General features: G+C 42.0%; 1 protein-coding gene across 1 annotated transcript in view; it reads left to right on the forward strand.

Annotated features, from left to right (window-relative positions):
* CFAP61 (cilia and flagella associated protein 61) overlaps window positions 1–17,376 on the forward strand; it is a 263,247-nt gene that overhangs the window by 101,868 nt on the left and 144,003 nt on the right. Inside the window, exons 16-17 of the mRNA XM_012757361.2 lie at window positions 2,463–2,669; window positions 5,542–5,676. Coding sequence (XP_012612815.2) covers window positions 2,463–2,669; window positions 5,542–5,676 — 342 coding nt within the window. The remainder of the gene's footprint in view (window positions 1–2,462; window positions 2,670–5,541; window positions 5,677–17,376) is intronic.

Below are 17,376 nucleotides of genomic sequence, written 5' to 3' on the forward strand. Positions count from 1 at the left end.
CTAGTCCTCCTCCCATGCCACCCACGTAGCATGGGGATAGCTTGCAGTTGCTGCTGCGCTGTTCCTCCTAATTTCCTTACACCCTGCCCCATCTTTGCAAATATTGCCTTTGTTAAAGCCACCTTCAGTTATCCTAATTTGAATATACCATCTGTTTCCTGCTGAGACCCTGACCCTCTATAGTTCTGGAAATTTATCGTTTATTTCTACATGTTTTATGATTTTTCTTGGTATTGTAAATAGACATTTTTTCTCATACTTTTTGTCTTCTGAATCCCTAATTCAGTCTTCAGTCATGTTTATTCTATTATACAGGGCTTCTATTGGAATTTTTATTTCAGAGTTTATATATTTAATTCCCAAGTCTCTTCCTTGTTCTCTTATTGTTCCTTTTTGGTATCAGCTTATTTTTTATATTATAGGCAAGATGTTTTTTGGTATATCTGAGGACACTATGTAGTATTTTTTTTTTTTAATTCTCTCCTGTTTCCTGAATAATATCTGTTTCCTCTGTAGTAGGTTGTATGTTTCAACATTCTGGTCTTTCTTATTTGTCAGTTTTCCTTAAAAGTCTGTCCATGTCATGAATGAAAGATTAGATTATCAGTATGGGTAGCTGGCATGGGTCTCCTTGACAGTTGTGCTGTGTGTTTCTTCATTGTGTCTCTCCTGTCACTGGCAGGACTGTCTGCCCCCTCTGTCTAGTTGGGAGGGGGTATCCATTGTCTGGCTTCTTCTCATGTGCTTGAATGTAGTATTGGCAGGTAGGCAGGGATCCCCAAATGACCCAAGGTAGGAAGGTTTAACCTAAGGGTAGAGTTTCCTTCCAAGGAAAAACTTCCTCCAGGCCAAAGCTGCCTTACTTTCCCCCCAACCCTATTGCACGTGCATTATTTCAAAAATATTATTTTAAGGGATTTGGGAAAGGAGGAAAATTAGATGCACATGGCCCATCTGCTGTTTTGAGCTAATAATCTCTGTTGGCTCTTTGCTTTTTGTTTTTCAATGATTTCTCAGTGCTACACTTATCACTCATTTTATTTTATAATGAGGGATGCCTCCTTTGTAATTAAAGAAAAGTCTTATAGTATAAAGGCTGTTACAGGGTCAATGCAGATGGAAAGGTTGCCAGACTGCCATGGGGTACCAACACTGGCCAGGATACCTGGAATTCTGTTTCCTCTGTGCTTGGTAGCAGAAGCTAGAAAAACAAGGAGCCTTGAGGGGCTTGGCCACAGACATCACAGTTTTCATGAGTTTCCTAGTGCCAGCCTTGCTGATCACAGAGTACATTGCATTCTGCAATTTCTTTTCTCAAAAGTGTGCTTTTAAAACAATTTTACTGTGGAAAACAAAAAGAAACATAGTCAGTGTTTTTCAGCCTGCATATGATTTTATTTTTCCTACATTTTAGATGTGTTTACTGCCCCTGCCATCAGAGAGAGTCACAGTCACCTTGGGTTGCTCCCTTTGGCCCCCACCTTCAATAGTGTGCGCTGCTGGGAAGTGAAGCAGGACAGGCTGAACCAGTGCACAGTTTTCATGGGTGAGCCCCAGGTTGCCAGTGCAATGTGGGGACAAAGGGAGGGGACCAGAGCTAGACCCACAGAAACAAGAGCAATGTGTCCAATATTTCCTCTTACGCATAATCACTCCTCAGTCCTTTAAATTCCCTTCCACTACATAAAAATGTTATACATCAGAAGAATAGAAAGTTTAAGGAATGCACATGGATGGGGCCAAGACTCACAGTTTGATTGTAGGCCAGCCAACCACATGTGCCAATCAAGGTGTGTGACTTGGGATTGGCACGTTTCCACATGAACAGGTGAATAGTAATGAATCCAGAGAATACCAGTGGGTCTGTTTGGTCAACTCCTGAATTTTACACATGCAAAGGCTGACCAACCTGTGTCCATTTAGTCCAGCAGTGGTAAGGGGCAACTGTCCTGCCTCTTGGTCAATGGCAGAGACTCAGGGCTCTCCAAGTTGTTAGCAGCCATGGGTGTATAAGGAACACATTGCAAAGCTTGTGGCCGTCCCTGAAGACATGCCATCAGAACAAATAATTCTTAGGAAACATAATTTCTAATTTAAAAAAATTTAGAAGCAAGAACTCTGTCTTTACAAAACATAAAAAATATTAGCTGGGCATGGTGGCTCATACTTATAGTCCCAGCTGCCCAGGAGGCTGAAGCAGGAGGAAGGATTGCTTGAGCCTAATAGTTTAAGGTTGCAGTGAGCTATGGTCACACCACTGAGTTCCATCCTAAGTGACAGAGCAAGACCCTATCTCAAAAAAAAAAAGAAAAAAATTATAATGAAGATAAGGTGGTAAATAGTGGAAGAAAAACATTTATCACTAAAGTACCTAAAATAATTTTTAAAAGACACTTATCACCAAATGCATGCAGTTTGTTTAAAACACTTGTTTAAACTATCTTTTCCTGCTTCTTCTCTAGGACATAGAGTACATAAGATCCCACTACAACATTGAAGATTTCATCTACTTCGGTCACCATCAGCGTGAAGAACACGGGCACTTGCATCACTTTGTCCTCAATCCTATTTTCCGGCACTACACCAAGTTTTTTCTGAAGGAGATCCTTCGTTTAGGCTACAAGTCCTGTCTTTACTACCCTGTTTATCCCAAATTCATGGAAGGCAAGGTGAGAGAATGTTGTAATTTACTTTTCCAGAAGATCAGCCTTCACAGTGTCACTCACATCGTGTGCCATGTTTTAGTCATTCCTCTCTTGATGGATTTTGATTGTAACATGGGTCTGAATTTCCAATGGCCGTACTGAGTTTGGCCTTTTTTCTTACACTACAGAAGTCCAGAAGGCTTTGAATTTCTTAAGCAGTAACAACCAATATGATTAGTAGAACAATTTGTTGGCAAAAATGCTCTAAGAGACTTGAAAATCTAATCATTTCTTATGATGCATTAGGGCAAAGTCAAAATTCTTCTGTCATGTTCCTTCAAGCAAAGAACATGTCAGTGATGAATTCATAGAATACATTAGTTCTGTTCTATAAGATTGGTATGCTACCCCAGCATTCCAAATAAGCATACAACCACCCCCATAAAAGTGATGGATAAAAGTGGTGATACCTCATGGTGATGTATCTCTTATGTAGTAAATACCTATATAATCCTGCATAATACTTGTTATACTTGCAAAGAGTGACATTGTTGAAATAGACATGAATCTAATTTATATACATTATGTATATGTATGTGCACAAATAGCAAGCTCTCCATCTTACTTATTTCTGTATCCCCTCTCCTGCTTTAGTTGTCCTCATAGCATTTTTCACTAGCTAAAATTGTACATTTACCATGAATGCAGAGGTGTTTGTGTTGTTCAAAGCAGTACCCCTAATACCTAGAAGAGTCACACAAACACACACACACACATACACGCATTCTCGCACATACACACGAACATTCTCACACACTCATATAGAGTGTCTGGTTGTTCCACAGGCAAGGGCCTATTCAAGCTGGATTCCCAAGGGGTTGTTTCCTGCAAATCAGTCTGTCTTGTCACTGGCAGGATTGGTCCACAACTTGATGTATATTGGAGGGGTGATGGGAATCAACCACTAGAGTAGGTAGAAGTTGTCCCATCAGATTCCATTCCTGACTTCAAACTTTCTCGTGTTTTGCCTGGAATTTTGGGCAGTGTCACATTTCTTCTTAGTTACCACAAGAAGCTGAGTAGATTTTAAAATGACCTTATTTACTATTTATTAAATAATCTAAAGTATATTAGGACATACACATAACGATAATTTTGCCAGTGTAGCTTATTTGTTGAAAGCCTTTTGGAGAAGTACAGAGGGAATTAGAAGGAAGAAAGAAGGAAAACTATGGAAGGGAATTTTAGTGAGATGTACACTCGACTCTAGTAATTATTTTTTTTTTCTATCAATATGCAGCCCAATAGCAATGCAAATGCCCTAGATTTGAACTTAATGAGATGGGAAGGTAGAAGTTTTGATGAAAAATCCTGGTCCTGTACAATTTCCTTTTACTTTGTACTTGGCCAGATGCCAATTTTGTGACCTTCAGGATGTGATATTAAATTTTTGTTTTTATTCATGATCTTTCCTGGATGGTGCTAGGTTGGAGAAAGTCCTTTTGTATCCATAATAAAAATAATATTGTGGGCATTTTGTTGAATGTTTATATATTTACCTCAATGGTATAGAATTAGGCATATGTTATGCACTATTGTATATAGGCTGTAGAAACACATTTGGAAACAGATTTCCTCTCAGCCTGCACTTCCAATTGATTTACACATATACATTTAAAACAAGTATAAGAAGCAGTTCCAAATAATTTCGGTAAGAATTCCCAAATTCTGCTATAAATCTCCAGTTGATTGCAATAAAGTTGAGCTTTTTGGATCAGGTTGTGAGGATGATTTTCTTCTTGCCCTTTCCAGGCCATGTATTAAAAGATCTTCCAGGCATAAAAACAGAGTGCTGGCTAGGAATTCCTGGGTTCTGTTTTTCAGTTTTTAAAGTAAGGATATGAAGCTTAATGGTGAAGAATTTTAGAAAACCCTTTTAGAAGCTCCTAGAAATGCCTGGGGCTACTTTTAGAACAGCAAATATATTACATGTAAACCATGTATTAAAATATACCTACAGTTCAGTTTTACTTTCTTTGCTTTTCAGTTTAAATTCAATAAATATATCGTTAAAAGTTTTGGTTTCGTAATTTGACTCTTGAGGTTTAAATGGTTATAATGCCCTGAGCTGGTTTCACCAAAACCCCTAAGATTTCATAAATGTGAGAGAAACTAGGATCACCATGTTCAGTTTTCTCTGCCAAGTTTTAAAAGCTGGATAAAATTAATATTTAAAGCATTCTCCTAAAACATAATTTATCAAAGTTCATTTCAGTAAGCATAAATCCTGCCCATAATTTGGTATTAGCATAAGTCAAAATAATATGACCTACTTTCCCCATATCCACTCCCATTTTCTGGTTTTACCCTTTTGTTTTAAAACACTTATTTTATTAACAAAGGTCTGGTTGAAGTTGCTGTGAGTGACTTTCTCAAACAGGCGAATTTTCACATCCCAGCTAAGTTGCCCCTTGAATGACATTTTTATCTATGTGTCTTCTTAAAGAAGCTTGTGCCAAACACACAAAGGTTAACAGGACACAGATAACACAGCTTAGTGGGGTCAAATCAAGCTGATTCATGATCACTATGGAGAAGAATATCCTCCTGGGGAAAATACTTGTACTGAAAAATCCCATAAACCAAACCACTTGTTTATCTGTCATTCCCACAGAGATAGTAATGTAATTACTCTCGTAATTATCTTCATTAGTGTCAGGCATTATCTACAATTCATTCCTCTGCTCGAAGAGTATGTTTGTTTATTTGCTGATTTTTTTTTTTCCTCTCCGACTTGGCTGAGTTAAGAGTTTTGTATTTGTAAAGCCGCACGCAGACATCTGTGCTGCGCCACTCTGACATTCTCTCCCCTAAAATATAGATTGCTGTCTTTCAGTTCCAGAACCCCTACGCCCACTCCCTGACATCTGCCCTTCATTACTTGGTTCCCGTGCGACCACGACGACAGATTGTCTATCCTCTGGAAAAGCTTGGCATAAACGCTCCATCAAAGGCGGTCTCCAAGGAGCCGGTGGGTAGCAGGGCGGCAGGCAGGGAGGCGCGGTGCCAGCTCCCGCGGGCTTGGCAGATGGGGTGGCAGGGCTGTCTTCGCGGGAGCAGGCTGCTTCTTAATTACAGGGAACCTGGTGCTCATACCCTTACAGGCGGCGCCCCGCAAGGGCTCGCCTGCAGCCCTTTCCCTCAAGTGGCTATTTGACTGCAAGCCTAAAACAGTAGCCACATGATCCTTTAGGGGGGCACCACCGGGATGCCTCTCTTCCTCTGTGTCCCAGGACAAATGGCCTAGAGTCACCCTCCCAGCATATTTTTGTTTTCTTTCCCCTTCCTCAAAAGCAGATTTCTCCCTTTCAATCAGTGTTTTGCTTTCAAGGCATTAAATGGACAAAGCTGACAGAGGAAAGAGCTGGCTCTGGCTGCGTTCGTTCGGGATGTCTGGGTCCCAGCCCTAAGCTGGTTTGTTTGACTCCTCCCAGGAAGTCAGGATGATTAACAGGAACATAGCAGCTGCCCTGGGGCAGCAGTAATTTCTGACCTTAAAAATGAATGGCCCCAGGACACACTTATTATCAGCACAAGAACGGGGACTGAAATAGAACCTGGATTTCATTGTAAATGGAAATATCCCTGTATACATACACACAAGCCATTTTCAGTAACTTAACTGGAATACATAATTTTGTCACATTGACTGGCATGTGGGCCTGTAATATTTGCATACACTTCTACTTAAATAAGTTAAAAAAAAAACCCTCAGTGGGCTAACATTTGTCCTTTGTGAGATAGAAAAACAGAAAGTGTAAGTTTAAACTCTCTGAACATTTAGCCAAGGAGTTGCTCATCATATGGCGCTCAGCTGGACTCCTCGAGGCTAGCTGTGGGCCGAGGGCTCATCCGCCAGACCCATCCTGGAGGAGCCCCTTCCTGTTAACAGAGGCTGCTTCAAGTCCTACATTTAGCTTTGTATTTGTAAAATGTAAAAAATTATTTTCTGATAAATTGTAGATTTCTGTTTGAATAGAGAGTGAAAACAAACAGCAGTTCTTTTTCCTCCAACCTCTTTATTTCGGAAAACGTCAAGCATATCCGAAGGCGGACAAAATCATAGAAAGCAGCGCTTCCCAATCTGTATGTGGCTGTTGCTTGCTTGCTTGCTTGCTTGCTTGCTTGCTTGCTTGCTTTCTTTCTTTCTTTCTTTCTTTCTTTCTTTCTTTCTTTCTTTCTTTCTTTCTTTCTTTCTTTCTTTCTTTCTTTCTTTCTTTTTTTATTAATGCACAATGCATCACAGACTGTTTTATAAAAAGTGAATTCCTGGAAAAATAAGATTAAAAAGCAAAGACAGACAAAATTCAAGTCCAATTATTTTATTATTAGATTTAACAAATGTAGAATTATTCCATCAAATTGCTATAAAAGTATCTGAATGCTTCTCTCAATTTTTTTACTTACATCTTCACAGACCAGTAATAGTTCACACTCAGGCACCTGTCCCAGACCACAACGTGAGTAGCACTGACGCCCATGTACTCAGCACCCAGCTGCAACAATTTTCGACTCTTGGCCAATTTTGAATCTTCTATACCTCCACCCACTTCCCCTTCCTCCTATGTCATTTTGAAGCAAACCCCAGACACATGTCATTTCATCTGTGAGTCAGAGGAATATTCTTAAGTAGCAGGATCCACAGCGTCCTAGAGATGAGATGTGCCGGAGCCCACCTGGAGGACCTCTGAGATAGGCCACCAGGGGCTCTGTTTGCACCTGGAAATTCTGGGGAAATACTTCATTGGAATGAGAGCCAACACCTGCAAATTAGGTGCGAAGATAGTGCCTTGGGTCAAAGAGTGTGGCCACATGCTTTATCCATCACTGAAATAAAAGTCAAGCTGATCCCAGAAGAGGGGACCGGAAATAAAAAGTACATGGATACACCAGGCGTCCTGCTTTGTAGCTTCTGTATCAGCTCAGGGTAAGCACGAGAAATGTTGTCCTTTTGCAGTCATGCTTGAGACACCTTCAGGTATAGATAGACCATAGGACTGGGCCAAGAGAAGCCCTTATATATTAGAGGTGACCTGTGGCTCCTGTGCCCTAAGCCGTCATCTGGTGGCATGGGTGGCGGGGCTGGAAGTGGGGGCAGAAATACAGAGCTGTCACGTGGATGTCAAGAGCAGCGTTTTTCTGAACACTCGGGAGCTCCTTCCCCACCACCACCCTTGGGAGTTTCCAGAGTCGGGCACTTTGAGGTGAGCTAGAGCTCCAGGTAGGGAGAAAGCCAGAGAGAACATTTTGTTTCATTTAAAATGATGCTATCATGACTTCCCAGGTTAGTATGATTTGAAATCAGTGCTTACATTTAATAAACTTTTCCAAGGTCATCTCTGTATGCTGTGCCCCCCGCCCCCCTCGAGACCTGGCATATTTCAAGACGTGGCAGAGATGGATTGTTTAAACCCAGGGTCCAGGAAGACAAACACTTAAGGAACGCACGGGAAAATGATAATGCTGATGCTTCTTGTCACCGCTATGTTGTGCTGTCCTGATTATTTCATTGGTGAATTCTGACTTTTTGGACGCACTTTTACTGCTACTTGTTGTACTCAATCTTGAGAAGGTTTTAGTGCAGATTTGGATGCGGTAAACAAGCGTTAGTAAAAATTTTGGAAATTTTAAAAGTTCAATCAAAGGATTATTTATTGAAAACCTAATCCACATGGAATGAACTTGGATGTTCAAAAGTTAAAATGCTAAATTAAGTTATCTCAAATTATTTTTCTCTTTTTAACATTTAGATGGCTTTAATGTTTTAGAGTGATTATCTCACACAAATTGAGCCAAGTAGAATTACTTTAGGAGGAATTTCTGTATAGTCCTCAATGCACTATTTCTTACTATTTCTACTAGAGCAATAGCCTAGTTGAACAGCAGTTGAACCATGCCAGGCTGAGCGATTGTCATTACTAACTGAATTCCTCTTTTCCCATTAAGTTTCCCATCTCCCCACACCCCTGACCCCTCCCAGTGCATCACGCTTTATGTGAGACCCTGTGTTCCCTCATCATATCCATATCATTTCTCTTGCTAGCCACTGGACCTTCATACCTTTTATCCTATTTTAAGCATGTTAGAGTGACCGTCGTCCCTAGCTTTCACCTAGGAAGCCAGTCTTCAAGGGAACAGATCACTCCAGGCATGAGTAATGGGATAGAAAGTATTTCATCTCGGCGGGTTGCCAATTTGAATCTGGCACAAGGCAGCAGTGATTGAAATTCATCGCTGCATGGCAGGGAAATAGGCCCTCCCTCCCCACCCCAAGGCCCTCTTAGTTTCTGCCTGGATCAGATGATAGGTATCCCTGACATAGCACCTTCCCTGTTGTTTCTATTAATCGACAACAGGTCATAAGAAAGAACCTAGAAAACATAAATGATTTTCATCACTCATTTCAGAAGTAGGCCCCAAAGATTCTTTTTTTTTTTTTTTTGAGACAGTGTCTCACTCTGTTACCCAGGCTAGAGTGCCGTGGCATCATCATAGCTTACAGCAACCTCAAACTCCTGGGTTCAGGTGATCTTCCTGCCTCAGCCTCCTGAGTAGCTGGGACTACAGGCACACACCACCATGCCCGGCTAATTTTTTCTATATATTTTTAGTTGTCCAACTAATTTCTTTCTATTTTTTTAGTAGAAACGGGGCCTCACTCTTGCTCAGGCTGGTCTCAAACTCCTGAGCTCAAACAATCTGCCCACGTCGGCCTCCCAGAATGCTAGGATTACAGGTGTGAGCCACCATGCCCAGCCAAAGACTTTTAATAATAACTCCACAGTCAACCAGTGTAATTTGAGGATAAGAGAGAGGACTTTTTCCTGACCAAGACCATACTCCACATGATGGACCTGGAAGATTCTTCTCTTAGCTTGAATGAGCCATCTTGGCCTTTACATGCACTTTCTGAGAGTTACTCTCATGGAAATTTTTTATTAAATGAATCATCATGGCCCACCTGCGTGGGTACTATGATCAGGGAAACACCCAAAATGTGGCTGAATTAACTGAGTGGTCATAGTAATTAAAGACCGTGGAACAAGTTGGCCTACTCTTACCTTGGGGGGTGGGGCTACGTGCCAGCCTGTTCTTTCCTTCCTGCCTCTCACGGGGAATTCAGTGTAACTGTGACTCACCCCTGCTCGCAAGGAGTTTGCAGTCTTGTTTCAGTATCAACCAGGGGTGGAAAGAGGACTTGCGCTGGCCTCTAGGTAGCGAGAGCCCAGACTCTGGAGAAATAGCCACACTGGGATCAGACCTGCTTCTGCAGAATTCCTGGGGAGGGAATGTGTTTGTATCACAGGCCCTGCTCCCTTTCCAAGGATGGTAGTTTAAATAACTATTATTTGTCCTATTAAACTACAGAATATCTGCTTTGAACTTAAACAGCCCCTACACTTGCTTCAATAGCAATAGATGCTCCCCATCATCCACTTCAGTCACCTCAGTCCTTCATCTGGGTTTATAGTGTTCATAGAATGACAGTGTGAACTCCTTTCTCTCTCTCCCCCCCCCCTTTCTCTCCATCTTTCTCCCTCTCCCCCTCTCCTTCCCCCTCCCCTCTCAAATCTTTTTTTGGGACTGAATCAACCCTTCATCTTTCCTGAGAAATCATACTTCCAGAGTGATTAATGCCTCTTGGGGTTTTTTTTTTTTTTTTTTGATTGTTTATTAGTGATGTTCTGATTAAATCTGGACTAATGAATTCTTTGGAGGCCTCCATTTGGATTCTGTGCGTTTGATTTCTCCACATTTTCCCTTTGTCCCTCTACAAAGAAAAATGACGGTTTATTTAACCCCTCCCCCTCAGAGCTAAGTGATGGCCCCGCTTTTCCCTGGTATGTGATCTCTCAGGAAGATGTCGCTCACTGGCATTCAGTTACCCTTTGAATTGCCCCTTTTCATCTGGGCTGTTCTTCCCCAGTCCAGCCATAATTACCATCTGATGGACTGTTACTGGATACTGTTTCACTTGTGCATCTGCTGCCCTCGGAAATTGCATTATTCTCCCAGCACCTGCTAGATTTTCCCCAGCTTAATTGTTTCCCAGCCCCTTCCTTAAACTTGGTGACTTTCACTGCCAGTGGTTTAGACTTCGCTTGGTTCTATTGGTGGTTGGGGTGTGTGGTGTGTCTTTAAAATCAGCTATTTGGCCTCTCCTTGGTAGAGGTTTCTAAAAACACAAACCTGTATTTTTCAGCATCATATTGCACGGATCATAATCCATGTGACCATGGGAGGAATATTTTCTTGAAATGAAATTAACCCACTTTAAATCACCGCCATGAGTCAAGTTTACTTTTTCAAGCCACTTCTCAACTCGTGTTTATGCTACCTATGGGAGATGCATTTCCTTCTATTTATAGTGAGCCCTTTTTTCTGAGATTCTTAGAATAATTTATATAAATTCCTTTATGGACTCCTTTTTAAAATTCAGACCATAGGAGTTCTAGGGTCATTTCTTTCGTATTCTCTGAACACTATCTAGTTTCATATAATAGGTGGTATATAAGTGTACATCAGAATGATTTATCAACCAGTGAATTTTTTCTCATTATTATTGTAATTTCTCCCTCTTAGGATGGTTACAAAGTAATAAAAACAACAACTGCTACCACTGCCATTACCAACATATCCTGAGCTCTTGCTAAAGGCTTCCCATGGATTTCTCATTTAACCATCGCATCACCACTTGTAAACAGTTACTGCAGTTACCATCCTCAATGTACCTAAAGAAAATAGGCTTTTAGGGAGGGCAGGTAATTGACTTGTCCAGAGGTAAATTCATTGACAGAGCTTCAAACCCAGGCAGTCGGTTGTCCAAACGCCTACATTTAACCACTGCATATATATGAACTTTCTTACCTAAAAAGCTAAAGCACTTACATCATAACTCATTATAGGAAAACCAAACCACACATAAGGAATATGGCTTGACATAGATTTTTTTGAACCTCTCAGATCTTTGGCACCAGGTTCTTAACCCAAAGGTGACCCACATATAAATGGCTATACCCCAATGCAGTTTGAATCTTCCTCTTGGCTGTGTTATCTGCTCTTGGGTTTGATCTGGTACCAGCCTGACCCTGTCTGGGCTCAGCTGGGAAGGAACAAATATATGGGTCCGAGTTAATGTGCCAGGGTCAGGTTTTAGACGCCAGCTGATCCAGGCTGTCTGCAGTCATCTCTTTCTGTTCTGTCAGTTTGTTGTTACAAACCTTTTGGAATTATGTAGCAGCTGCTGGGAAAGGAGGAAAAATACTATGATCTTATATGGAGCTTTCCTCATAAATTTCAGTTCTTTATTTTATGTGGCTTCACAGTGTCCTTAGGAAGTGCTCAAGTCACTGCCTATCAAATGGGTGACTGAAGTGTTTTTGGCGGGGAGGGAGTGGACAGGATGTGAGTTAGTGGCTTGATTGACAAATCCCAAAAATTGTTGAGAAGTTTGGTTGTGATAGGGTGATAGCAAAATGAGGCCTCGAGGGTGTGGTAAGAGAAGAAATTGGGAAAAGTAACTTTTTAACATCTCAGTATTGTCACAAATCAATCCTATATCTTGTCCTCATTTTCTCGAACAGATATTATAGGACAGTCCCCCCCCATTTTAATAGCTTCATTGTGATATAAATCATATAACACAACCTACCATTTACCCATTTAAATTGTTCAATTCAGTATGTTCACAGTGTTGTGTAACCATCACCACTGTCTAATTTTGGAACATTTTTGTCACCCAAAAAAGAAACCTGTGCCCATCGGCAGTCACTCCCTCTTCCCCCAGCCTTAGGTAACCACTAATCTACTTGCCATCTCTATGAGATACAAGAGGTGCATTTCATACAAGTGGAATCATACAATGTGTGGTATTTTGTGACTGGCTGCTTTCACTTAGCATGTTTTCAAAGTTCATCCCTGTTGTAGCATGTATCTGTGCTTGATTCTTTTTTATTGTTGAACATTCTATTATATGAATAACACTACATTTTATTTTTCCATTCATCAGTTGATGGACATTTGAGTGCTTTCCAGTATTTGGCTATTATGAATAATATTGCTATGAAAATTCACATACAGGTTTTTGTGTATATATTTTGTTTCCATTTCCCTTGGGTGTATATACCGAGGAGTGGATTGCTGGGTCATACGGTATCTCTATGTTTGATACTTTGAGAAACTAGCAAACTATTTTTCCAAGTGGCTGCACCATTTTGCATTCTTTATTCTTAGATGAGATCCAGCAGTCTGGCTAGAAAATGGCAAATGCTGGTCAACTCAAGGCTACTGAAAGGCAGCGTACTTGACTGTTCTTTCACTTTCAGGAGCAGAGCTTTCCGCCACTCCAAGAGAGCTTCACACACACTTTTGAGACTATACCGCTAACAAAAGCCTCAGTTCTTTTGAAAGCAGAGATTTTTCTAAAATAAAATCTCTCCTGTTCTTATCTGCTCTGCTCCATCCACCCTTTTGGACTCAGCAGCCTCTTGTGGTCCTGCACAGACATTTAGACGTGCCCAGGCAGCAAAGCAAATGCCCGTCCAAACACAGGAGTAACATGAAGGACTTCCTGTTTTTTTTAAGCCACCAGCATGTCCTTTGTTCAGTCCACCTTTGGTAATGTTATTGCCCTTAAAAAGAGCTGCCACTGCTCCCAACAGAAAAGAAAAAAATCCTGAGGCTCTCCTGGATACTGATCGAGTTCTTGCCACAACTCAGTAGGAGAAAAAAAATATGCATTCTGTTCCCTGCAGAGCCAGGGTAATGAATGCCACAGAGGTCCAGAAGTGCCTGAGGAAGCGTCAGCTGCCTGCTGCAGAGCTTGGGAAGGCCACAGCCAGCAAGGCTCCTGGGTGGACCCGAGCTCCCCGGGCTGGAATTGGCCTTCACAGCTAAGTGGCTTCTTCAGAATCCGCCTTCAGGGAGGAGAGGGATGGAAGCACCAACTCCAGGCTTTGCTTTGTGTATTTTAAAGTAGCTGGGGATATAAAATGACAAAGGGGACAATTAGAGCTGCAGATGCTGACTAGGAAGGTACATCTTTTCCCCTTGATTAAAGATAAATATGTCATTACAAAAGCAGCGCATATTTTTGGTAGAAATTTTAGGAAAAAACAATAGAAAGAGAAAAATCAACAAAATCTGCAACCCTCCTATCCGTAGATTGCCTTTGTTATTATTTTGGTGTTTTTACTTATAGACCATTTTCTGTGGGGGCAAAAAACCCCACGTATGTACAATTAAATATAGGGTCATATGTATATGTGCTTTGTAAATAATTAAATTTAATTGGGTCATACCCAATTAAATATAGGGTCATATGTATAGGCGCTATGTATACAGATGTCTTTCTGTGTTACTAAGTGTTCTAAAATGAGGTTCTTGTGGCTGTGCAGTGTTCTGCTGACCAGCAATGAGTGCTTGCTTTGCGCCAGGCTCTGCACCACGTGCCGTCATGGATCACGTTTCCTTCTCGCAGAAGTTTGGGTGTCATCTTCTCTGTTTTGCAGTGAGGGAAACTGAGGTTAGGAGGAGAGGTTTGGTAATGCAATTGAACATGAAGCTAGGAGACTAGTGAGAATAAGCATGAAGCCACTTGATTGTTATCTCCCGTCACCGTGCACGTATGCTCAGTGTGGCTGGGTTTTCTCCTGTACCTGGATGCAAAGTGGGCAAGTCCTGAGACTTTTCTGGGTAAATTCTAGCTAATTAAAGCTGTGTGGGTCACTTCAAATCATGATACATGATCTTAATTCCATAAAAAGTTCAATTACATTGGATGTAATCATTGAAACTCAATTTCCATCCAAAGGTTAGACTCCCCTGTCCCGTTGCTGAAGCCTGACACCTGCTGCATGCGGGAAGCCTACAGCAGGCAAGGGGCGGGGAGAGGGTCTCTTCTCTCTTTCTACCGCCAGGTGCTTTCTGCTTATTTAGCATATGTATAGCTAACTAGCACGTAGTGCTTATTTTTTTTTTTTAGCTTGTTAGTTTCTTATTATTTAGCTGTATTTCTGATTATATTGAAATTGGGGTCAGGGCAGGGAGGAACATTTGGAGAGCAGGCAAGTCTGAACTGTACCACTATTGTCACGGCTGTCACAAGATGGTCTGTGATCTGTTGGCTAGATGCAGTGGTTGGCATGTGTTTGGAGTTTCTTCAGGAGTTCCCATCCCTGGGGACCTCTCCCCACCATCCCCATAACGTGGGCGATGCAGCCCTCCAGCTTTGACACCCGAGTCTTATTTGCCCCTCTAGGTGGCCCTATAGGAAGGGTCCAGGAGAACAGCTCATCCTCTGAGGATCTGCAGACTCTGCCAGTGCAGACCACTGCCCTTCGGCTCACCCAGCTGCAGCTGGGGTGCCCACTTCATTCCTTAGATTTCTCAGGCAAGGGTCACACACCCATTGACTGTGTTGGCTAACTAGAGGGGACTCATGTGAAGCTCTGGGAGGGCTCCCAACTGTCACTGAGACTTGAGGCAATAGCCAGGTACCCCCGCCTCTCCTCTTAGGGGTGGGGTGCACCAGCCTCAGAGCACATAACAGTCCTCCCTGAAGAAGTCTCCAGAAAATCTTCTCTTGTATCTATTCTTTTAAACCTTTTATGTCTTCATTATGGATTACGGGTACGAAAGTCATTTAACCAGTGCTTGCCCGCTGACTTTGACATTTGAGTAGAGGAGCTCCTTTGGATGTAGCATCTATTGTCTTCATACTTCAAATGTCCTACTTGACAGTAACTTGCCCGAGGCCATGCAGCTGCTAAGTCCAGGGTTCCAGGCTCCAGGACCCATGATTCACCATTGTGGTTTGTAGCCAGTTCCCTCATGTTGGCCTTAAGTTTTTATCCAAATCTTTATCATTATAAACAATGCTACCCTGTCCACCGTTATCATTTCTTAACACATTCATGTGATTTCCTTTGAATAAGTTCCTAGGAATAGTATTGCCAGGTCAAAGGTATAGCTACTATCTTTTTAATCAAAGAACATAAAGCATTAGAATTTGAAAATGAAAACTTGTCATTCCTGACTTTAAAAAGATTTCTTTTGGCAATATGTTGCTTTATCTCAGCAGCATACATAGAGAGGCACACAATGAAGCCTCCTTTTTATTGTCAGAGGCAGACATTTAAGACAGAAAATCTTATTTTCCTATTTTTCTCTAACTCAACTGAGTCGCAGATTTAGCCCCCCCCTGATGGGAGTAAAAGTAACCTCCATCAATTCTAGGTAAATTTAACTGTTTAATATTTACATTGAGTGCATGTGGGAATTTTTCCTCTTATTTTATTTTAGGGGTGTAGGGAAGATATCTAAGTTCTCCGGAGCTTGTGGCCATGGAATGTCTTGGCATCATGGAGGCAGGGAGGGAGCTGGGTGGGGGGAGTTGTCTGCTACAGGTAGTGCCAGTCCTCCCCAGCACCCCGGGGTGCCTTCCCTCTTCACAGCCTTGAGGCTGTTTGGGTCTGTGGGTTGTGTGACCTGCCTCATTTCCTTCCTTGCCCTGGGAGCTCACTCAGCCATCTCCACTGGACTCTTCTCAGGACATGGTGGCAGGGAAGTCCTTCTGGTGGCACAGTCTCCTCTACACTCATATTCTCTGAAATCTTTGTGAGGATCCTTCCTCCTTCACCCCACTTTTCTGACCTTAACCAGAGGGAAGGAGAAGGCTTTATTGCATTCCTCTCTGTCCTTTCTCTCCAACTTTCCTCCTTCTTTTTGGTCTCGGGAACAACAGCCTCTGCTGTCACCATGTGTTCTTCTGAAATCTGTCATTTGTGACATCAACTCTGACTTTCGACGCACAACAGTCAGGCTTTTGAGACTCAAAAACCTTCTTGCAGCCTGTTATCTGCTTTGAAATGAAAAAGCACAGAGCCAACCCATTTGTACTGCCGGGCTGTGTCTGCCCAAAGGCCCAGTGTCTCCAAGCTGCTTCCTGAAGCATCAGGAGGGATCATGAGTCAACAGGGACTTGGCAGGAATAAAGTTCATTTGTTAACATAAAAATAGTACTCTGCTACTGGTACAATGGTAGCAGTGATGTACCTACGGACTGCAGACCAAGAAGGCACCTCATGGGGCTGGGGGACTCCCTCTGGCCAGTGGAAGAATTATAAAAACTTGACTCCATTCATTATGAAGTGATTAGACATCGATAGATGTATGTATCTTAAGTCTAACTTTTAGATCTTTTCATTAAGACTTTTTACATGTCATCTTACTAGTTTTAAAAAAAACTTTCTCGGAAGATGCAAAAGATCAGGAAAAACAACCCAGAACCTAGAGAGGTTTTATGTTCTAATTGAGCTCAGGTGGATTAAAAGCCTTCCACAATTTAGTAATTTTCCTAAAGCAGCCTGAGTTTAGTTATTATCATTATTTACACAGTCACCCAATCTAGAGGGGAAATGGCATTTGAGTTCCTTAGAGGCGGAGGATTAAATGGGCCTTGGCAACTGCAGTACCTTCTCGTCCCACTCAGGGCTGCCCCCTGTGTCCTTGGCGGAGGAAGCACATTTGAGAGCACATGGTTTGCTCCACCGGTGTGTCCTCCCACCATATAGAAGCAGCCTGAAGCCTCTGTCCTCCGTTCACAAGCCACTGCTGTTCTCCAGGACTGAGCCACTGCGAGTATCAAAACCTTACCCTGAATGTTGCCTTA

The sequence above is a fragment of the Microcebus murinus genome, chromosome 16 (genome assembly GCF_040939455.1).
Source record: "Microcebus murinus isolate Inina chromosome 16, M.murinus_Inina_mat1.0, whole genome shotgun sequence".
Classification (NCBI taxonomy): domain Eukaryota; kingdom Metazoa; phylum Chordata; class Mammalia; order Primates; family Cheirogaleidae; genus Microcebus; species Microcebus murinus.